This window comes from Saccostrea echinata, unplaced genomic scaffold, assembly GCF_033153115.1.
Source record: "Saccostrea echinata isolate AGI-Se365-2 ecotype Australia unplaced genomic scaffold, CSIRO_AGI_Sech_v1 ptg000009l, whole genome shotgun sequence".
In the NCBI taxonomy this organism is placed as follows: domain Eukaryota; kingdom Metazoa; phylum Mollusca; class Bivalvia; order Ostreida; family Ostreidae; genus Saccostrea; species Saccostrea echinata.
The window spans coordinates 24,029,639-24,053,292 of NW_026889758.1; the positions used below are offsets into that span (position 1 = coordinate 24,029,639).

A 23,654-nucleotide genomic window follows, 5' to 3' on the forward strand; every position below is an offset into this window, starting at 1 on the left:
TAGGTGCATGCGAAAAAATCTCGAAAATATCTTTGAAATAAAATAAACTAATTATTCATTTGTTAAAAATACTTACGCTAGATTTTGCTTATTTACTATCTAAAAAAGACTTCCATAAATTTGCAAGAATCCAACAAACCGGTACCCATTGAAAAAATGTTACCAAAAGGAGGGGGTACCTTTACAGTTCACCAAAAACCACAAGTACTTAATTAGTGGATACATATAGATTGTATATCAAAGCATGTACAGTACATGTACACATGTAGTATACACGAACTGTAGATGAACAATATGAGGTTAACCCGAGTATATAGATCAACCTGCATTTAAAGGGAGAAAAAAAAGAATGATGACATTCTAGTTGCCAACAAGTATCAATTAAGAGGGGTGAAGCAACATAAAGTATGTTTTTCCAATTACACACGGTAACGTAGAGAGTTGTCTATAAATACACCGCGGCTAGAAGACGGGCGATCCGTCGCTCTCAACACAGTGTAAGAGATCGGGGATATTAGACGTGATTGATTGCATGGGGATAATTCAGCGAATTTGAAATAACACTTCATTACAGTATATGGCATTTAATCCAATACGGACTGATATTACTTGTAAGCGATACTGAAAAAGGCGAAAGCATCCATGCGTAAAACCCGCCTATGATACGGCGATGAAGAAGATAATCCTACATTAGGAGATCAACACTGGGCATACCACTCAGAGAGAGTGGTATCTTTCTATTATTCGCTTTTTTAACACCAGGATTTTATTTCTGACGGAGTTTTATACTGTAAAATTGAAAGACATGGTAAGTCTTGGTGTATATGTTTTTTTTCCTTTTACATTCATGTCTTATTTTCTGAACTTTTTTTTGTTTTTGCTTTAATTTTTTGCACCTCTGTACGGATATCAGTGAATAGCGAGCTTGCATTCATCACTATTGTATCCAGATGTTATGATCAGAGAATGAATATAAAAAAAGGCCAGAATTTCCCCCACTAAACATACAATGTTACAACGCTCTAATTAACAAAGGACAATTCAGTATACCTGTTGCCGAAGGTCACGTGTGTTATCAAATCATCCACCTACATAGCGCTTAAACAATATAATTTTACAAACATTGTAGGCGATTCATTTCATACACTGTGGGCGATTAATTTCATACTTGAGAAAGACAGAATAATAAACATTCGTAAATTGCAGATCTGTTTAAATGTGTGAATTAGAAAAAAGGGCGGATGGACTGAATAAAGTAAAGTTGCAATTGTGACATAAATAGAAAAAAATCTTATAACAGGACTTTTTTCCCTATGGTACATTTGATATTCCAGGACAAAGTAGGGCCAACAATATTGAGGAGATTTGAACGAATTGTGGCTTTTTGTATGTTATCTCAGTCGAAGGTATTTCATTATAAAATATATAATTGTTCTGATAGTTAAACTAAAGGTGCTGTAAGCGAGCCCAAATATGATACCCCCGCCCTTAATTATTTGAGTATTATGCAAAGTCTTTTTTTAGTGCTATGAAAAAGCCAAAATATCTGTCCAATTAAAAGTATAAAATGGGAGGTGCACAATGGCACTTTGTAGCAAGATTCTATGAAAGTATCAACAAATTTTATTCGGTGGTATAGGAGGAGTTGCGGATAAGAACTGGGTACCCCGAATAATATAGAAAGAATGGCAGTCTCCATGTTTTGCTACTGGAAACGTGAAATATGTGTCTGATCAAAAATAAGTTAGGAGGTGCACAACATTTGGCACTGTGAAATAAAGAATCGTTATATTTTATTCAGTGATATAGAAGGAGTTGTGGATAAGAGATATTTACCCCTGGTATAATAGAAGGCAGTGCCCATGTTTTGCTGTGGGAAACCTGAAATATGTGTTCAATCAAAAAGTAAAAATTATTAATAGGAGGTCAACAATGGCATTATGTAATAAAAATTCTGTGAAAATCTCATTAAATTTTATTCTGTGAGTGATATAGGAGGATAACGAGATGGGTACAAAGCGTAACGGACGGACGGGCACCCCATCACTATACAACTCCTGCTTTTCCAGCCGGGGTATATGAGGCCTGAAAATATTATATCTTTTATTTTAGTGACAAACAAACAAAAAAAAAAAGACCTGTATCATTGAAGTATCAAGGCTATCTTTTCTTCGTGTTTGCGATGAAATATACTAGTGTAATAGATAATGAAGATTAGCATACGTGATGCCGTGGGTGATGACACATGATATGCATTCTTAGACGGTAGAGGGTGAAGAAATCCTGTCTACGCTTGTCCTTGATCTATTGACTCAGAAAAGTAAAGCTTGTTTTACTGATCGTTCAATTTTTTACGGTATCAGAGGCCAGCATGTATTAATTGGATATAAGCCGATGCTTTGTGTTCATAAGTTACCGTGAATCTGGAAATTTTTACTGTAGATAAATTTTTAGCAAATTTGCGTGTGCATTGCATTCGCAAAAATATTTTTCTTAAAAATAAATCAACAACAAAAAATGTAAACAAAAAGTTTGCTGACAGCTGGTGGCTATTTTTTTTAACCCAGTGAACAGGTGTTCATAAGCAGTAGCTAATTTAAGAAACCTGTTTATACTACAAGCTAATTACCCGTGATAATCCGTGCATGGAAAGTGTCTTCACTACATTCGTGTCTCTTTTAAATTATTTCTCCAAGAAAGAGAGGCCAGTTTTATATATATTATGTAATTCAATATTAATGAGACGTTTTTCTCTTCTTATACCCGGTAGAGAATGTTTTTATTTGAAGGTTAGTTAAAGCTGACATCGTTTTATGTACATGCGTGATTTAATAAAATGTTATGACAACTTTAAACAGTTTAGATGTTTTATTGCTTTTAATATTTTTATCTGATTATTGAACGTTGCAATCGTTTAATATTGTATGTACATGCGGAATTTATTGTATGTATGCGTAATTTAAAATCTGATTATTGAACGTTGGCATCGCTTAGTATTGTATACGTACGAGTACATGCGTGATTTATTGTATGTACATGCGTTACATATAAACTGTTTTGAAAATTTTAAGCGCTTTTCAATTGAACACCAATGGCAATTCGCAAAATTTTGAAACGTAAAAATTAATCAGCAGCTTTTTGACCCAGATTCGCAAAAATAAATCGACGTAAAAATTTCCAGATTTACGGTATCAATCATGACAGAGCAAAGACTAGTAGATAATAGTTTAAAAAAAAAAAACTTAAGAGAATCAAATAAATGTGGTGATATAAAACTTGGATCATACAATCCTGCTAATTTTGTCGATTTTTCGTTATTTTCCGTTTTTCAGACCTCACACTCAATTATGCTCAAGAACCGTTGAAAAAAATGTTAAAATACTTCTGTTACATTAAAGTTTTAGAATTCAGAGAATTTAAAACTAACTATAACAATCTAGATTGTTGTTATAGTTAGTATTAAATTCTCTGAATTCTAAAACTTTAATGTAACATGCACTTTCAAAACAATACTTTAGGTTAAAGATTATTAACGTTTATTCAAATGATGAATGAATCCTCTTCTGTTAGTAAGTTGTGAAAGTATGGGAGAATTAGTTTTTTATTAAGAGAAAAGACTCAAAAAAATCTGTACGTATATGTTAGCTGCAATAATGTAGCCCTCTCCGATTTTTTTTAATCTGATATTTTCAGGAGAGGGCTACAATTCCACTGCATCTCCGTAATGGTGCAAATTCATTTTTTAGCTATGGACGACTGCAAGCAAAATAAATTGTTTTTACATACAACTTACTTCCAATAAGACGGAATTTTTATTCACTATCAACATCATAGCCATTTATACGCGAAAACCAAGTAAAATAAATCTGCGTGTTTACCAGTCGTTCTCCTCAGCAGCCATGACAGTTCTCGCGTGATATACCGAGACTTGCGCTTGAATTTTAGAATCACTTGATACATGTAACGCAAATGTCGGTGTTGATAAATGATTGTGTTGTATGGTATCACTAAACTTTGATAAATAAAAGCATTCCATGTGACATTTTTTTTTCATAAACAGTAATATTTATGACTAAAATAAGGGAAATCCTAAAAGATCCGCTCCCCTTGATCCTGAATTCTCATTGGTTGTCCCAAAATAAAATCGATCAAGGTCAGTTAACATGGCGGATAAATTCAAGTTGTGATGTTGACATACACGAAAAATAATCGATATACGGATTGTTCTGTATATTTTTGGATCAATTCATGTCCTGCATAACTACATTTTATGAGTTCAGGTAAGGTATGTTAATAAAATACCCACTTACTGATAATTTGAGCCGAAATCTGTGCGGTAGTGAATCACTCCCGCACTTGCACCATTACGGAGATCCTATGGAGTTCTAGCCCTCCCTCCCCCCCCCCCCCAAAAAAAAAAGAAATCAAAGAGGGCTACATTATTGCAGTGTCACGTTGTTCTTTTGGGGTTATACGTGAACTTGTTATATATATATTAATTTGGGGAATCACTCGCTTTGTAAATTCTTTACTCCGTATTTGGATTTGCTCTACTCGTGGGCAGTATTTGGTCTGTCCTCTACGGTGGCTGTAAATATCCAAAGAATAAAGAAAATATATTTTTAATTAACTGAAGTTTATTTCTCGGAATCGTCGATGAAAGTGTAATGTAATGCTTATAAACAAACAGTCACCAGTTACACAATTAATTCAAAATATTATAAAAATACGTTTTAAAGTTAGATCAGGTGACTGTACAGAGGGTTAAACAATTTGAGAAAAATCCCTCTGTGACGTGACATTTTAACACAACGTAGATACCAAAAATAAACCTAAACTACACATCAGTACAGCTGACAGTCTCAAGGTTCTAATTCATACACAGAGAAAATTCGAAACGATCCTTATCAACGCTACACGCATCTCTTGACTTTGATCAATAAAGAACTAAAATTACAAATAGACTGAACTAGAAAGTATTTAAATCTAACATTAATCTTAACAATCAAAAGCTTGTTTACTTACGATTTTAACTCTAAAGTCATTTTACTTTTCCAGCGTTTTTAAACATAAACAAATAACATTTTTACCTCCTTACATTAAAGAACGCAAAATGAATATAATGGCGCTAAATTACAAATAACTTTTCTAAGAACAATGCACTTTACTTGAGACTGTCGCTAAACCCATTTATAACAATAAAACATGCAACTATAAACTATAAAAGACTAAATGAGGTCACTATGCATAAAGATTATGCAACAATAAAATCTTTAAAGGAAACTTAATTCAAAGCTCAAATTTAGAAAAAAAAAAGAAATAAATAAAAATACTTAATCAATAGAATACTTAATATTTTTCAAAATTATTAATGAAATAGACAGAATTGCTTTAATGGAAAATGAATCAATTAACTGAAAAATATATGATTTACATACCTGTAAATATCCAAAGAATAAAGAAAATATATTTTTAATTAACTGAAGTTTATTTCTCGGAATCGTCGATGAAAGTGACCGAGCTAGGGTGCATTTTCACCTACGATTCCGCGTCTTTGGATTACAGGATTTCAGCCAATCAAAATTTAGTATTTCTTTAGTGAATAGCCAAAAGTTGTGAAAATTTTCCGAATAAAGAATATTAATTAAACGGAGTGATCATGTGACATAAAAAATGACCGCCACAGTAATTGAGTAAATTTGAACACCTGTGCTTGACTTCAGACCCTTAGGCCTTCTTAACCAAAAAGACAAAATCACAAAAGAGATCAACACTATTACGTAATTATTTGATTATCATGCTTATTGAACATCTGACTCTAAAAGCTCATAGGAAAATTATTTACTAAAATACAATAGGAATCCATTAGTTGGACATGTCAATGTTTGTAAAAGAAAGTCTTTTTTTCACCTGTACAAAAACTGTTTTACATTGAATAAAGAAGAAAATCTTGGGTGACAAATTGAATTCTTTCACTGTAACAATACATGTATTTTGTGCTAAATTCTGACACTAAATACTCAAACACAATTTATGTTTTTCTCCATAAAAGTTACTTTTTAAAAATACATATCTTTCCAAAAGTACTACATTCTCAAAACAAAAGATGAATTTATTATAATATTGCATTATATACAATGTATCTGTCTTCCCACAAATTTTTATTAAAATAGAAAATTTGGTGTTATGACTATTTCCCCCTACACCAAATTTTCTATTTTAATAATAATTTGTGGGAAGACAGCAGCTAGTATATGTCAACTTATCTTTTCCATGCACGTAGATTAAGATCCCGTGAAGTTTTCATGGATTTTATTAATAAAGACTCAAAGTTTAAGAAAAAGAATATTTAGGAATAAAATTTGGAACTTAACATCCCCTCCCCAAATGAAAGAGGATTTTCGAGTTTGGACGAATTTTCCTTTTTATGCCCCCGGATCGAAAGATCCAGGGGGTATATTGTTTTTGTCCTGTTTGTCTGTCTGTCTGTTGTCAACTTTAACCTAACCCATAACTATTGCGCTGTCAAGGGTAAGGCTTTAATATTTGACATGAGTGCTCATTATGACAAGACCTTTCCATTGGTACAGAAATTTTTGATCATGTGACCTCAACTGTGACCTTTGACCTACATTTGAAAAACTTAAACATTGGTCATAACTATTAAATTAATTAATGTAAAACTGTGATGTGGATTTTATGCTGATTTAAATTAACAGCGATTTATATATTCCTTGTTGTTAACTCTACTGGTCAGAGACCAAAAAGAGCTTAATATACATTAGTAAAGTGTTCGTCCGTCTATTTCCAGCTGTCTGTCTGTCCGTAAAAAATTAAAAACGCTTCTCCTCTTTGATTTTAGTAAGGCTTAGTAAAAGTTTCTAGGATACATAATTCTGTTTATCGCTTTTTTGATCAAAATTTGTCCTTTGTGTGTCGTTGTTGTCGTAAACCTTTGAAATTCACATTTTCATCTTTTGAATTGACTATAGAAAGTTCCGTCTAACTGATCAATACATAGGGCTCACGGCGGGTGTGACCGGTCTACAGGAGATGCTAACTCCTCCTAGGCACTTAATCCCACCTCTGGAATTTTCAGGGGTCCGTGTTATATGCCCTCTTCACATACATGTATTTGTATTTTTTGTGGATTTTTTAGATCGAACACTGTTCCTTGTCTTTACCTTTTGCAATTTAATAAAATTTGGTACACAAGTAAACTAAACTAGGGATCATAATTCTTATTTACTGCATGCCCAAAAGCTGCTTTTTTTCTTTCTTAATATAGATACAAATCAGTAAAGCTACAGTCTCTTCGGAGACTTCTGGTTTTTAGGTCACCTGAGTCACTCAGGTGACCTATTGCTATCCGTTTATGTCCGTCGTCGTCCGTCGTGCGTTAACATTTAAACATTTTCAGCTTCTTCTCTTAAATAGCTGAAACCAATTTCAACCAATTTTAGCATGTAGCATCTATGGGTGAAGGGAGACAAAAATTGTGAATTTGATGGTCCCTGCCCCCCTGGGGTCTGAGGGGTGGGGCTAAATCCACCAAAATTAACGTAATCTTTAAAAAACGTTCTTCTTTACTCCTGGACATCAAGCAGTCAAACTGTTGGGATGATTGTAATAAGCATTGAGCCCTCTACCAAAATTGTGATATTCATAGCCCCAGGATCAGGGTTCTGGTCTTAGGGTGGGGCTATATAGATCATACAGTGAAAGTGCATTATTTCTTTGAAAATCAAATCTTCTTCTCTGCCCCTGGGTGTTAAATAAACATAGTTATGATGAGCTTGGCTGCCTCTTCCAAAACTGTGATAATTTCATGGCCACAGAGTCAGGGGTTCTGATTTTAGGGCGGGGCTCTATTGATTATATAGTGAAAATGCATTAAATCTTTGAAAATCTTCTTCTCTGCTCCTGGGTATTAAATAAACTAACTAAGTACATAGTTATGATAAGCATGGCTGCCTCTTCCAAAATTGTGAATTTCATGGCCCCTGGTTCAAGGGTTCTGGTGTTAGGGTGGGACTCTATTGATTATATAATGAAATGCATTATTTCTTAGAAAATCTTCTCTGCTCCTGGGTATTGAATAACTAATTAAGTACATAGTTATGATGAGCAAGAGTGCCTCTTCAGAAATGGTGAATTTCATGGCCCCTCGATCGGGGTTCTGGTGTTTGGGCGGGGCTCTATTGATTATATAGTGAAAATGCATCAATTCTTTGAAAATCTTCTTCTATGCTCCTGGGTATTATTTAAACAAAGGAAGTGCATGGCTATGATAAGCAAGAATACCTCTTCCATAATTGTGAATTTCATGGCCCCAGGGTCAGGGATTCTGGTGAAAGGGGGGGACTCTATTGATTATATAGTGAAAATTCATAATTTCTTTCAAAATATTTTTTTACTCCTGGTTATAAAGCAAAGAAACAAGTGTATAGTTATGATGAGCATGGATGCTTTTACAAAAATTTTAAAACTTGTGGTCCCAGGGGTTCTGTTGTGTCTGTCTGTGAGAGGGGGGGGGGGGGCGGGGCTCTATTTATAATATAGTGAAAATGGGTGAATTCTTTGAAAATCTTCAACTACAGTCACGTGCCAAATTAAAAGTCACAAAATGACTGAAGTGATATGTAGAGCTGAAATAATGGGCTTTGTTCATGGCTATATATCTCTAAATCTAATAAAGGTACTTACCCCAGAATTTCAGTACTTAGTAATGCATCCATTGACTGCCAGAACAACTCGGACTCGCTTTGGTAAGGATTGATACAAAGATTTTATGTACGTTGGAGTTAGAGAGGTCCAGATTTCTAAAACATTGTCAATTAGCTCCTGTCGAGTTTTTATTTGAGAAATCCGTTTTTGAAGTTTTATTTTCACAGTTCTCCAAACATTTTCGATAATGTTAATATCTGGAGATTGTGGGGACCATTTTATGGTGTTGATGCCATTTTCAGTTTTCCACCTACAAGTCTGTCTAGATGTATGGACTGGTGCATTATCTTCCTGAAAGATGTATGGTCTGTTCTGTTCATATTTGGTAATAACTGGCCAAAGATTTGCATCAAGAATTTCAGTGTACTTCCTGGAGTTAATATTCCCCTCTATAGGTGTTAATATGCCAACAGCACCATAGGTGAGGCACCCCCAAAACAAAACACTTAGCTGTGGAGACTTTTGGTCACTGTTAATTCCAAGACAGCGTGGTTTCCATTTTTCCTCATTTTTTCTCCAAACAAAAACTTTTCTGTTTTTTCCCAAAACAATTTGAGTTTCATCAGAGAATATAACTCGGGCCCAATCACGATTTACAGTCCCGTGTAAATGAGATCTGCAAAAGATTCTGCGCTTCAGTCTATTCTGTTTTGAAATGGTGGTGGTCTTCTTCACTACTCTCCTGTGATACCCATTTTCATGTAATCTCCTTTGAACTGTGCTTTGAATAGCTTCTGTGGTGTATTTTCATTATACAGATTAGAAATGTCTGATAAAGTCTTTCTCCGGTTAACTTTCACAATATTTAAAAGTTTTCTGTCTGATCTTTCACCACTCTGCCTTTTTCTGCCACATTTTGACTTTCTTGCACTTCCTTTTGATAAACTGATATTTTCCTAGAAATCTATTAATTCCCAATATTTCCCCAATTTTTCCACCACTGTTACCTTCACTTCTGAGTTTTAGGATCAACTTTTTTTGCTCATCTGTCACATCCTTTCCCCTGGCACCCATTGCTTGTATTCTGCAGACGACTTTATTTGTAAACAAAGACTTACCTCCCTTTGATCAGGCAGTAGGTGACAACTGAATTTATGCTTGGGTAAAAAAAAGTTCTGGGTCAAAGCATCTTCCCAATAGTAAAACATGGAAATGAAAATATATGACTGTGGTACTTGACACGTGAGTCAGCCATGTTGTGACTTTTAATTTGGCACATGAGTGTACATGTAATTGCATAGTTATGATGACAATGAGGGTACCTCTTCCAAATTTGTAAATTTCATGCCCTGGGTCATGGGTTCTGGTGTTAGGGTAGGGCTGTGTTAAATAGTGAAAATGCATTATTTCTTTGAAGATCTTCTCTGTTCCTGGGGATATTGGAGGCGAACAGAATAAAAAGTTTTAATAAGCAAGGGTATTTTTTCCAGAATTTTGAACATCTGGACCATTTAGTCAAGTGTTCTGGCCAGGGCTTTATTAATTTGTATTCTACTGAGTGAAGCTTTGCCATTCACTTTTGATAATTAATCATTGTAGATAATGTCTTTGAAAGGTTAGTAGAATAAGAGAATTATGCAAGAACATTTATTGTATAATACAAAAAGTACTTTCTTGGTCTAAATGATCAGGTAGACTTGGAAATAATACATGAATAAAAATGAAACAAAAATAACTTATCTTTTTAAATGTTCTTCAAAGGCCAAGTGAGGTCAATGTGAGAGGTAATAGACATTTTGTTAAAAGTCTGCATGGTAATAGTGATAAATGGGGGACAGATAGATAGATACTAGAACAATTATTTTGTTGATCTTAATTATACTATTTTTCTTGCTTTTTTGCAACATAGATTCATTTATCAGGTTATGGATCCTCTAAATTGTTATACTCAGGTGACCGTTAAGGCCCTTGGGCCTCTTGTTAAGTTTTCTTGTCAAAATATTTCTTCTTGTCAATTAAGATAAGTTCTTTTGGTCTCCTTTTCAGTCAGAGAAAGATGTACCAGAGGAAACACTGAGAGGTATGACAATCTTAATATCTCATTTCGTTGTAAATATCCACTATTGTGGGTGTTTTAACAATATGAAAGGACAATTTTTTAACATGAAAAGGGTGTTAATAAAATTTTTAGCTGCAGATCTGTAGCTCTCTGCTTGAGAAAATTCGGACAGATAAAGCAGAAAGCTACAGATCCAAGCGTTGTAATAAAATCTTCGATTTTTGTCGCTCGCTTCCTGCATTATTTAGCCGTCACGGTAGCTCAGTCGGTAGAGTCCGTGATCAGAAGGTCATGTATTCACGGCCGCGACTGACCTAAGTAGATAAAAACTAGGTAGCAACTGTTCCTTCGTCAAGCGCTCGGCACTTTGAAGTGAAAGTTGAGACCTTAAAAACCGAGGCCCCGTGTTACGCCAGGCGATGGCACGATAAAGAACCCTCACTGCTCAATGGCCCTAAGTGCCGAACAAAGGTTTAAATTTGAAGCCCTTCACCGGTATATGGTGACGTTTCTATATGAGTGAAAAATTCTCGAACAGGACGTAAAACAGCATACAATCAATCGTGCATTATTTCTTGTATTTTATGCCTTTCCCCGCTTTAAGAATGGTATCTGATAATTAAACATATATTTTACTCCTAGTCCTTATACTTTATTTACCTAATTTCAACGGTTCATAAAGGCCGTTATGTAGTTTTGGAGTATGAGTTAAAAATACATTTCGACGTCCATGTTGGAGTCATCCTGAAATAATGATTTTTATTTATCTCTTTTCCTTTTTGCATACATAATGTTTTCTTTATGGACAATATACATGGGCTGTTTGGGACCGTTTAAAGGTAAATAAAGTATTAAGAATAGGAGTAAAATTTATGGTAAATTATTGGATCCATTCTTAAAGCGGGGAAAAGCATGCAATACAAGAAATAATACCCGAAGTGAGCGACAAAAAAGCGGCGGCGTAAATCGAAGGTTTTTACAACGCTTGGATCTGTAGCTCCATGCTTTATCTGTCCGAATTTTCTCAAGCAGAGAGCTACAATTCTGCAGCTTATTTTATGCAGGAATGTCTATATCCCAAACTTTAAGTCATTAAAAACACATTGCAGAACTTCTGATTCACAATTGACGACCACTTCTAATTCAAAGCAATTTCAAGTAGTAGTGTAGCGTCACATTTTGTAAAAGGTTCAGGGGAAAAGGACGGATTCAAAATATTGCAAAAAATAATAAAGATTCAAGATGTTTTAGTTTAGCATCCCTAGGAAAATGTTAATCTATCACCATAGGTGCCACATAAAGTAATTATTCGATCATAACTAACATGCTTCAAAATATTTATTTGCACTCATCTTTAAAAATTAAAATGTATGTTAACTTGACAATATATATGTTGGTCATTGCTTTACTTATGGTCTATCAAAGAGGCTTTTTAAATCTAGATTGGAGGGAAGCATTTGGAATGTTCGATAAAAATGGAGACAATTTGATAAGTGCTGGTGAATTGGGCACAGTGATGAGAAACTTGGGCCAAAATCCTACAGACGATGATGTCAAGAAGATGATCAGTGACGTGGACAAAGACGGTGAGAAATGCTGGAAGTTTAGGGGGCATTCATGTTTTGTCAAACATTTGGAATGGACCAGTGTTGGTCATATTCTTTATTCTTAACTTTTTTCCACTTTATTTAGAAGTATAAGTAACAGCTTATAGATGTTTCTAACCTCGTCTGGCACAACGCCCTGAGTAAGATTTGGTAAAGCAGCAGGTTAAGCTCTCTTACTCCGTCATTAGTTTTCCACATATATCGAATTTGATTCCCCTTAATTCTCCTTAATTATGCCCCATGCATATTTTTTCTGTAGAAAGGAAGCTGCATTTAGTTATGGCTAGATATAACATACCTCCTTAAATTGCTTCTCGTCCTGCAATGTTGTTTTTCTTGTTATAGCCAATGGTTTTGTTGACTTCAATGAGTTCGTTTCGATGATGATAAAGTTCCAAAATAGTAGTATTGACCCTGAAGAGGAGATGAGAGAAGCCTTCAAGGTGTTCGACAAAGACGGGAATGGCTTCATAAGTGCTCAGGAGCTGCAGACAGTGATGCGTAATCTAGGGGAGAATCTATCAGAGGAGGATATCAAAGAAATGATTAAAGAGGCGGATCTCGATAAAGACGGGCAGGTCAACTATAACGGTAAGTCATTTCATGAATTATTCATATATAAATTGATCTGATATTAAATACAGTTTATTAAACGATCAGGAAGTTTGGTGCTCTCCGATTGGTCTTAACTACCTTTTATAAGGTGTACCTCAGAGAAAGTTCCCTTAAGAATGTAATTTTGGGAGGTTTATTCGGTTTTTACCAACCATATATTTACTTAATCATATATTTACTTACATTTTTGTCAACCAATCAAATTGCGCATTTTAAAGGATGTGTCGTTGTTTGTGTAAATATGACAGACGCCAGCTTCTTTGTAGTAAATTGTTGACTTTTTCTTTGTTTTATGATACGTTTCCCTCTTTTTGAACAGTTTAATTGTTGGAATATTATAATTTTGATACATGTATGTTGTTACAAATGTGTGTCCATATTTGTTGGAGACCAGAAATAAAATGTCAAATTCCTGTTTATTTAATAAAACGTTTGACTTTTGAATTATGTCTACTCGTGACTATATAGGGACCTGGTCAGTTAATTGATTCACGTCGGCTTTCGCCTCGGTCAACCAATACTATAGTCACGAGTAGCCTTAACAGTGTATTATACTTTGATCTTAAATACTGTTCGTTATTTCCATATTTCATGATGGATATTTTCACAAACATGTAGCAACATACTGAAGAAATTGAAAGGGCTAACAGATAACGATAAAACATGCAAGAAACTGTCATTTCAAGAAATGCTTGTGATTGTAATTTTAAATTTATTTCAATTTGGTACCCAATAAAGAAAATTAAAAAAAACAGCTTAACGTTTTAGGGAACCAAAACCAGTTTAATACAGTTTGTTTGAAAAATACTTACTTTTTTATTTTAGAAAAACAATCACTGTAAAATATTGATTGATTGAAAGTATGTTGTTTAACGTCCCATTCGAGACGTCACCATATACTGGTGAAGGGCTTCTAATTTTGACCTTTACTCGACACTCAGGGCCATTGAGCAGTGAGGGAACTTTATCGTGCCAACGCCTGCCGTGACACGGGGCCTCGGTTTTCTAGAGTATATTCGATTAAGACAACCCGTGTCACACTAGTGTTCAATATGCGCATGCTTACTAGTTGAACTCTAGAAATCCAAATAAAACATCTCGTGTTGTACAGTGTTTATTTAAATATGGCGGGTATAACAGTATATCACCCTCTCCTTCGGAGCGGGTGTATAAAAACATATCAAAAACAAAAACCGATAACTGTATCCTGAAAATGTGTTTTCTTTGTTCAATGAATGTGAATATTCCAGCACAGACTCTCTGACAGCTGGGTTGTAAATATCAAAGAAAAACTTTTTGAAAATAGTCTTGAATTTATCTGGTTTGTACAAGACAAACAAATGATTAATAACCAATTCCCCATTAGCAAACAAAAAATAACAAATAATTTCATACAAAACCTCATGGCTGAAATTAATTGTTCAACAAAATGGATTTTTTACCGACATATTGAAGATTATTTAACCTTGCAATATTATTTAAGAAAGTCAATACCTCCTCTTTATAAAAAAACAAGTAAGTAGAATAAGAATGTCTTCACATAACATTGCAACTGAAACTGGGCATCTTAGAAATATTGTAAAGGAACATATTTTTGAATTTTGTAAAACTAACATAGAAGATGAATTTCATTTGTTTTTGATTTGTCCTCTATACAAAGATTGAGAAGTTAATAAAATGATTATAGATTTATACCACAAAAAATTGTGACGCCGGTTGGAAATAAACCTTGAGCTAATGTGATTTAATGGTTTTTATTGTCTTACGTGGCTGTGGCTTTTAACTTCGAGTCTGTAAAAACTATGTTCAATATTTAAACTAAATTTATCTTTAAAAATACATTTATGTAATGGTACAATATTATGATTGAAGGCTGACAAGGTAATTTCCATATAGGTGTAACCTTTTTAAGTGTATATTTATTGTAAACAACAAACCAGCTTGATCTTGGGATGCGACCTCCATATTTATAAGATTTTTATATGTAACTGCCATTGCTCTCACATTGGAGTCTGTAATTATTTTGAAACTGAATTATATAATTAATTAACACGACATATCTATGTTACGATCGTTAAATCTATAGGAATAATTTTATTGATCAATATACATACACATTTTTTTTAATCCAATAATTAGGCATAGTCAAAAAAAAAAAAGAAAAAAAAGAAAAACTTCTTTTTTAATAAAAAAAAAATTAAATACTGTCAATGATAACACAATAGTAAATTGATGAGGTTAATCTGAAAACTAAACAAGGAAAAAAGATGTCAAAATAATGTTGTAGACTTTTTTCATTGACATTGTAAATTTCTAATACAAATACTGACAAATTTATGCAGAAACACTTTTCACATTTACATTGCGTCTTCACTTACCGCCATTTTTTTCACCTGTTACTCCAGGTAAACTGAGGAGTATACTCGCGTAACACGAGTTGGTCACCCGTGTCGAAGACGTCTTATTTTATTTACAACTCTAGTAACTCTAGTAACTCGTGTCGCATGGCGAAGGAACAGTTGCTACCCATTTTTTATCGACTTAGGTCAGTCGCGGCCGAGATTCGAACTCACGACCTACCGATCACGGAGCGAGCGCTCTACCGACTGAGCTACCGTGAACGGTCTGTAGAAAATTGAAAACCATAGAATAGGAAAAGAAAGAAGACAGTCTTTTAAGTCGTACCTGTACCCCTCGCTATAACGAAAGGGAACACCAACTATTTGTTCATCATTAGCAAATATTCATTTTCACATATGTAATCATCAATGCATATTTTTGAAAGAGTATTAACTCCAAATTCATAGATAATAAAGTTTAGAAAATTACCACACAAGCATCTCCTGGGTGCAGATTCACATTTTAACTCTATATACAACCATTCCCCGCGATAAATAAAAGTCCAGGCTTTTTGACATCATTGACAGCTGCTTTTTCAATAAAAATGGAATTCGTAAATTTACTGACCTTGTCACTGGTCATTTGCAAAACTATTTTGTTAAAAAGCATTCTGATTGTACACACAAGTACTCTAAAGTTGATATTAAAAAGATGCTTGAGTTTCTGATTGACAATATCTATGTGGTTTTTGGAGACCAGGTCTTCCAATAATCTGTCTGAATTCCCATGGATACCAATTGCGCCCCGTTATTAGCAGACCTATTTTTGTATTCAAATGAAGCAGAATTTATTCAAAATCCTATACATGACAAAAAGAAATCTCTTGCTGTGGCGTTCCAACTCAACAGTAGTTACTTCCATTCATATGTCGACACGATATATCCAAGTGAGCTTGAAATAAAAGATACCACAGAGTCTGACACATATGTGGATATTTTTAAAACCAACCTAAAATCCATTTTCCAAACGTGCAAAAAAAAACTATTTCGTTGTGGTTGTGGTGGGGTCAATGTTTTCTAGTGAGGGTTGGGGGTTGTCCAAAGTCATTTTTTTTAATTGCTTCGGTATATACTTTTAATAATTCTGCAAATTCCAGTGGGGGGAGGGGGGGGGGCGACCCCCGGATTTTTTCGCTTGCCCGATCATGACAAGGAGCACATGGCGGGGTGACCGGTCGGTAGGGGATGTTCACTCCTCAATGGCACCTGATCCCACCTCTGATGTTTTTGGAGGTCCGTGTTTGCTCTGCTCCCGCTTTGTACACTGTATTGTTTTATTGGACTCTGAGCATTAATACTGTTCGTTATCTCCATATTTCATTCTAATGATAGCCACGGGGGTATTCATCAAAGAGAATAATTATGCTTGGGGAAAAACCTATATAAAATCTGGGGATTCAGTTTTGCATGAATATGCAGGAGTAGATCTTTCAAAATATTTTTCAAGAACCAAAGGGACATGATTAGACATGTTATGCATGTACCCCAAGGTGCTCAGAATCGATTTTTCTCAAATCATGGATCCTGTGGTAAGTGCAAGGGGGGTATTAAAAATTGACATGTAAATCTGTAGGATTTCTTTAGCAAATATTCCTTAAAACTCCAAAAACAGGTAGGCAAGCTTAGCCACATTAGTAATACGCAAGCATTACTAGATACAGGTAGAGCAGATTGAGGTTTGGTTAAAGCCATGAACCCAAGGGTACAGATGAGGCTACAATGAGGGATAAATTTTAGTTGCGTAAGAGAAAAGTTTTAAAATATTCTCTTGAACAGCAGGATACATAACATCAATCGTTACATATGCTTTCTCAACTCTTAATTTTTTTTTAAATTTAATATTTCGGAATTCCAGCGTTTCGGCATGAGCATCACTGAAGAGACATAATATGTCGAAATGCGGATCTGGTGCATCAAATTTGGTACCGTATAAGCTTCCAAAATAATGCAGATTCAAATCTTATCAAACAATGCCCCCTTGGGTTTAGGTGGGGCCAATGAGGTATCAAATATTCATATGGAAAATAGGGAAACTTAAAATATCCTCTTTCAAAAGCAGATATGCCCTGACTCTTATATTTTTTTTAAATATGCAAGCATCCCAATATTTTGCAAATTTATATTGATCAACTCTTAACCCCTGGAACTAGGATGGTGTTGAATAAGTAGGTATTCAGATTTTACATGGGAAAATACATGTATGATGTATAAATTTTTTTTTAAAAATCGAGTAAGAGAGTAGCAGGGCAACACTACATCATCTCACGTGGATTCATTTTCCCCTCGAAATTATGGATATTAGGGCCACGAGGATTCAAGTTTCTTTTCTTTCAAATTATGGATACTAGGGTATGGTGGGATGAATCGGGGATCAAATTTTACATGAATCCTGCAAGGCCACATAATAGTCATTGATATTCAAACTCCCCATGTAGCTTGTGATGTTTGTAACTCATGATCCCTTTTGGGCTAGAAAAGAGCCACAATATGGGGTCAACATTTAAACGGTAATATAAACGGAGAAGTCTTTTAAAATTTTTACAAAAGAATAGCAGAGCGTTGTGGCTCACGGGCCTTTGATTATTATTATTTATTATACCTTTATTGAAATCTTTTATGTTTCAGAGTTCGTGAAGTTGATGGTAAACAAAATGTAAATCACAGTGCAGCAGACATTCTTTCCAAAGCATTCCTCGATGTATTGGATATGAAGGCCCTCATTCCAAGTTTTGATTTTATCTTCCTTTTTTTTTTTTGTTTATCTTTAGTAGAGTTACTTGTCTTTATGATCATGATATTTAGAATTTGTTTACTTTCCTGATGATTAATCATACCGTCACTTCGAAATGACCCATTTCTAGTTTAGCCTATTTTATTTACATTTTTTAAAGCTCACCCGAACAGAACCTGGTCAGAATTTAACCAAACTATCGACAGAGTATCCTTGAATAAATGGGATTCAAGTTTGTTCAAATGAAGAACCACACCCTCTTCCAAGGGGAGATAATTAAGAAATAGCAAAAATTGGGTGGGTTCATTTAAAAATCTTATTCACAAGAACCACTAGGCCTGAAAAGATGAAACTTACAAATGTATGTGAAAGCTACCTGACAAAATGTGAATTCAAATTTATTCATGACCCCTCACCCGGGGGGGGGGGGGGGTAGGGCGGGGCCACTATGGGTGAAAAAAGTTTTACATTGGTATATATAGAAAAAAAATCTTTTAAAATCATATTTATGTGGAAGTATCCACAGGTAGTGTATATTCAAGTTTCTTCAAATCATGATCCTCGGGTATAAGGTGTGACCACTATGGGCAAACAAAATTTTGCATGGGTATATTTAGGGGGAAATCTTTAAAAATCTTCTCATAAATAACAACAAAGCCATGATCAGTCATATTTATATGGAAGCATTCTTAGGTAGTGAAAATTCATTTTGTTCAAATCATGACCCTCATGGGTCAATCAGGGTTTTACATTAAATCATATAGGAAAAATCTTTTTTTCTAGGAACGGCAAAGTTATGTTTAGTCATATCATATGTATATGGAAGCATCCTTAGGTGATGTAGATTAAAGTTTGTTCATATCATGGATATGACCCCTGGGGTAGCGTGGGGCCACTATGGGTAAACAAAAGTTTTACATTGGGTATATTTCGGGGGAAATCTTTAAAAATCTTATTGAAACAGCAAAGCCATGATCAGTCAAATTTATATAGAAACATCTTCACAGGCCCGTAGAACAGCAAGGGGGGGGGGGGGCTTTTTCTGAGTATGAATATTTTTCTATAGTAACATTATATTCTTTTTTCCCACCCTCCACCCCGCAATTTTTGTTGCTGTAAGGTCTAGCATGGCAAATTTCAAGATTTGGACAGTGAAGTACTTTTGAGCTTTTCTGATCGAAATTTTTCCGTTGTCTGTCGTCGTCGTTGTTGTCGTAAACTTTTCACATTTTCATCTTCTTCTCAAGAACCAGTGGGCCTATTTCAACTAAACTTGCCACAAAGTATCCTTGGGTGAAAAAATAATGGCATAATTTAAAACTCTTCTCAAGAACCACTGTGCTTGAAAAAATAAACTTATATGGAAGCATCCTCAGGAAGTGTAGATTCAAGTTTGTTCCAATCATGACCCCCAGGGGTAGGGTGGGGCCACAATGGGCAATCAAAGTTTTACATAAGAATACATAGGAAAAAATCTTTAAAAATCTTCTTCTTAAGAACAGGAAAGCCATGTTTGGTCATATTTATATGTAAGCATCCTCAGGTAGTGTAGATTCAAGTTTGTTCAAATCATGACCCCCGGGGTAGGGTGGGGCCACAATGGGCGATCAAAGTTTTACATAGGAATGCATAGGAAAAATCTTTAAAAATCTTCTTCTCAAGAACAGCAAAGCCATCATTAGTCATATTTAACTGGAAGCATCATCAGGTAATGTAGATTCGATTTGTACAAATCATGACTCCCAGGAGAATAGAGGGGCCATAACCATGATAACAGGGGATCATAGTTATACAAAGGATATATCTATCAAAATTTTCTTCTTAAGAACAGCAAAACCATTATTTGTCATTAATTTAAAAGCATCCCTATGAAGTATAGATTTGAGTTAGTTCAAATTAACCCCCCCCCCCCCGAACCTGTTTTATATCTAAACTTTTCAAGACTGAACTGATTTAAGGGTTTTCCTAGCCAGAGGGCTCAGGTGAGCAATGTGGCCCCAGGGCCTCTTGTTTTGCCTGTCAGGTTATTCTTGGGAAGTCCCTCCAATCACTTTCCGTTTAGGATTTTTTTTCCGTGTCAGATTTTTTGGGAAGTTCCCCCCGACTTTTGAAATCGTTGCTACGGACCTGCTCAGGTATTGTAGATTCAAATTTGTTCAAATTATGAACCCTGGTGGTAGGATGGAGCCAAAAATAGGCAATCAAAGTATTACAAAGGAAAAATATTTTCCCAGGGACAGCAAAGTCATGAATAGTAATATTTATATGGAAGCATCCTCAGGTAGTGTAGATTCAATTTTGTTCAAATCATGACCCCCGGAGGTACCGAGGTAGTGTGGGGCCACAATTGACAATAGGAAAACATACGAAACATCATTTTAAAAAAAATCAAAAACAGGAAAGCCTTGATTAGTTATATTTACATGGATGCATCTTCAGGTAGTGTAGATTCTTTTCTCATCAAATCATGAACCCGGGGTAGGGTTGGGTTGGGCTATAGTGTGCGATGGAGTTTTACATAAGAATATATACGAAGAAGAATCTGCTGATGAAGAACAAAAAAGGGTCATAGGTACTTAGGTGAGCGTTGTGGCCCATGGTCCTCTTGTTGAATTTGCCTTCTCTACAGCATTAAACACATTTTTAAAGTTAAACGAAAGTTATGCTTGAAGAACTCTTTAGGGGAAAATGTGTATTCTCTGATAAATTGCATTTGTATGATACATATTTCTATAATAAATGATTGACAAAAAAGTTCCCTACTCATACCTTCTTCCTAAGTGGGCAACCACCAAAATATCTGACAAGCAAAAAAAGTGACTGCCTTATCCTATTTCCTGCAATTTGTCATTGTTTGACCGTACATCAAAAAAGTTGGGAAGGGGGGGGGGCTTCGAAATGAAAATTTACATAGAACTACATAAAAAAATGTATTGCCTTGGACTAAAATGACACTTCGTCATTGGATAACAGACGTCACGTGCCAGCCTTAAATATTCTTTGGGCGATACGTAGCAAATTTTTGACGGCAACATGGCGAATAAAATGACATCTAAATGAAAAGACAAAGTCATGCTAGCGCTATTTTCGCTTTAAATTCACTCTGCTCCTACTGATTAAATGTAGAGTGGTGTCCGTTTTCAGTAACGTGATCATTAAACAAGATAACGAGTGGAGGATATATGTAAAGACAAGAACATTCGTTTAATTGTTATTGATCTCGGTAAGTTTTTTTTACTATTAGTAGTCCTCGACAATACAAAACAATTATTAGGTTTGTTACTGACTGTCCACAGATATACCAGGTATTGCGGGTTCAAGTCCATTGAAAGCTTCGCCTCGCCTTCCATGGACTTGAATAACCCGTAATATTTCTGTGGACAGTCAGTAACAAACCTATTATTTTTAGAGAAAGTTGGGGAGGGGGCGTACTATGGACTTGTGTATGTATTCCACTTTTTTGTTTTTAATTTTAAGTATTACTCTATGTACAAAATATGGCCTCCTGCCTTTATGTAGTCAGTCTATTATTCGAAATTTATCAATAAAAAAATTCTAAAGAGGTTCCATGCCGAGACTACGGATTGATGAGATCATAGATAATACATTTATTTCACAACAGAGAAGCATACAAATGAAGTAATTGTAAATATTGCAATATATATTAACTGATGATACTTGTTTATCAATGTAATTTGAAACGGAAAACATTAATGATATATGTCAGTATGTGCGAATTCCTTTTATGTATGTATGATAGTTAATTTCAAGATTTATCCCAGTTCGTCAATTCTGCTATAATAATTGTATTGTGAACAGTTTTGTTATTGAGAACCATAACTGACAATATTGTTATCCTTTTAATGCATTATTAGATATTGTACACCTCACAAGTATCTGATTGCTTGTTCCTTAATATGCTCAAATTTTCTGTAAAGCCAGTTATATCAAGAGTATTTATCTTTAAAATATATGGTGATCAAATTTATGTAAATTATATCGTAGTCGAACACAGCAGCCTCATTAAGAACTGCTAATATGCGATTGTCAGCAAGGAGTGAAGATTTGATACATGCTTGCTTTGGATTTCACGATAGATGATCAACTGTTTTGTATGTCAAGAATAAAAACTTTGAAGTCTGAAAATGTTTTTCATTATTGCTAAATTAAAGAAAAGAACTCAAATTTGAAATATAAATTCATTTTTTTATAAATAATTCAACAACTGGGAACCACAAAAATAAAATTTTAATTAGGATATATTAGTTGCTTCAAGCGAAAAGGTACATTCGTGACGTGAATAGATTAATAATTAGATCATTATCGATCTCTGAGTCACGTCGTAAAAGCCGACTGTTGCCGTAAAAAAATGAACATGAAATGAACTATTCTACAACTGATTTTTAGAGAGGGGAATTTGCCATCCCATGGATCTTAAAGAAGTCCGATCCTCAGGCTCTGAAAATCAGCTAAAAAGTAATTGATAATGCTCACAAAAATGTCTCCGAATTCACAGAGTAACTTGAATTTACCCATGGTATTCCTTCAAAGTTAATCTTTATATAGTTAATCATATTATATAGGGAAAATTATCAAACCTCAAATATATTTTCAGGAAATGTGAATAAAAATATCAGCTATGCATTTTCTAATTGAAAATTGATCAACAATTCTATTTAATGATAAAAAAATATATAAGCATTTGGAGAAAATTGAATTCTTTTTTACGCTTATACAAGCTTGTGCTATAATTGCTAGACATCACAGATCACATTTAATTTTACATCATGCTAATAAGCATTTGTATCGAATGCTAGATTAAATGAAATTCGATTTTACTAAAAAAAAAAAAAAAAAATGAGGTTCAAATGTGAACTTTTTATAAGACCGTTTCTAAGGCTTCAAAGAACCTTGAATCATATTGAAATGCATAAAATGAAAGTTTTTGCACGAAAAGATCTCAATTTTAAGCTTCATTTTGAGACTTTTTAAATAAAATGATAAATTTAAGAGTTATCCTCTCAGCTAAGGATCAGATATCCATAAGGTAATGTATTTTAAATGCCTTTTTTGTTTCATATTCGTCCCCAAATTATGCACTGATTACATGTAGGTACAGACATACAGTTAGGTGTGCGTGGGAACTCGTTTACGTGTTTTCTCATGTAGTAACAACTTCAGTACATATAAGCGATAAAATGCTAGTTATAAAATGACAGTAAACAAGATTTAAGGCATAGGACGTAGTTCGTTGAAGAACAAAGGCATAGTAGTTACATGTAGTCGCACAACAAAATGTGTGTACAAACAGATGACACACATCGTTTTAAAAGCATAAATGTCAGTACTGTTAAAGATTATGGCAAAGATTTAAGTTTCTCAAAGCTGCATCAAACTTCAAGACCATCTAGAATTATAATGCAGTCCGGAAGGCCTTGTCATAAGTAAAATGTACACGCGAAAAAATTATGAAAGCCCTGTCTCATTTTGGGCAAAAGTTATGGCAAAAGTTAAAAATGTTTTGATAAGTAGGTCAAACTTCAAAATCATGAGTGAAAAATGAGGCACCTTCTGAA

At 34.5% G+C, this 23,654-nt stretch overlaps 1 protein-coding gene across 1 annotated transcript; it reads left to right on the forward strand.

Moving 5' to 3' along the window:
• The first annotated feature begins 486 nt into the window (after positions 1-486).
• Positions 487-22,224, forward strand: LOC133182069 (calmodulin-beta-like). Its single transcript, XM_061316784.1, has 5 exons — positions 487-808; positions 10,714-10,747; positions 12,169-12,312; positions 12,679-12,924; positions 17,973-22,224. Exons 1-5 carry the CDS (start codon positions 806-808, stop codon positions 18,002-18,004), a joined length of 459 nt encoding a protein of 152 aa, XP_061172768.1. The 5' UTR covers positions 487-805; the 3' UTR covers positions 18,005-22,224.
• Positions 22,225-23,654: the final 1,430 nt, after the last annotated feature.

What these genes read in the sequence shown, in the direction of transcription:
- LOC133182069 (XM_061316784.1), top strand. An exon ending in ACCAGAGGAAACACTGAGAG is followed by an intron (nt 10,748 to 12,168) that starts GTATGACAATCT and finishes TTTTAAATCTAG; the next exon opens with ATTGGAGGGAAGCATTTGGA. An exon ending in CAGTGACGTGGACAAAGACG is followed by an intron (nt 12,313 to 12,678) that starts GTGAGAAATGCT and finishes TTCTTGTTATAG; the next exon opens with CCAATGGTTTTGTTGACTTC.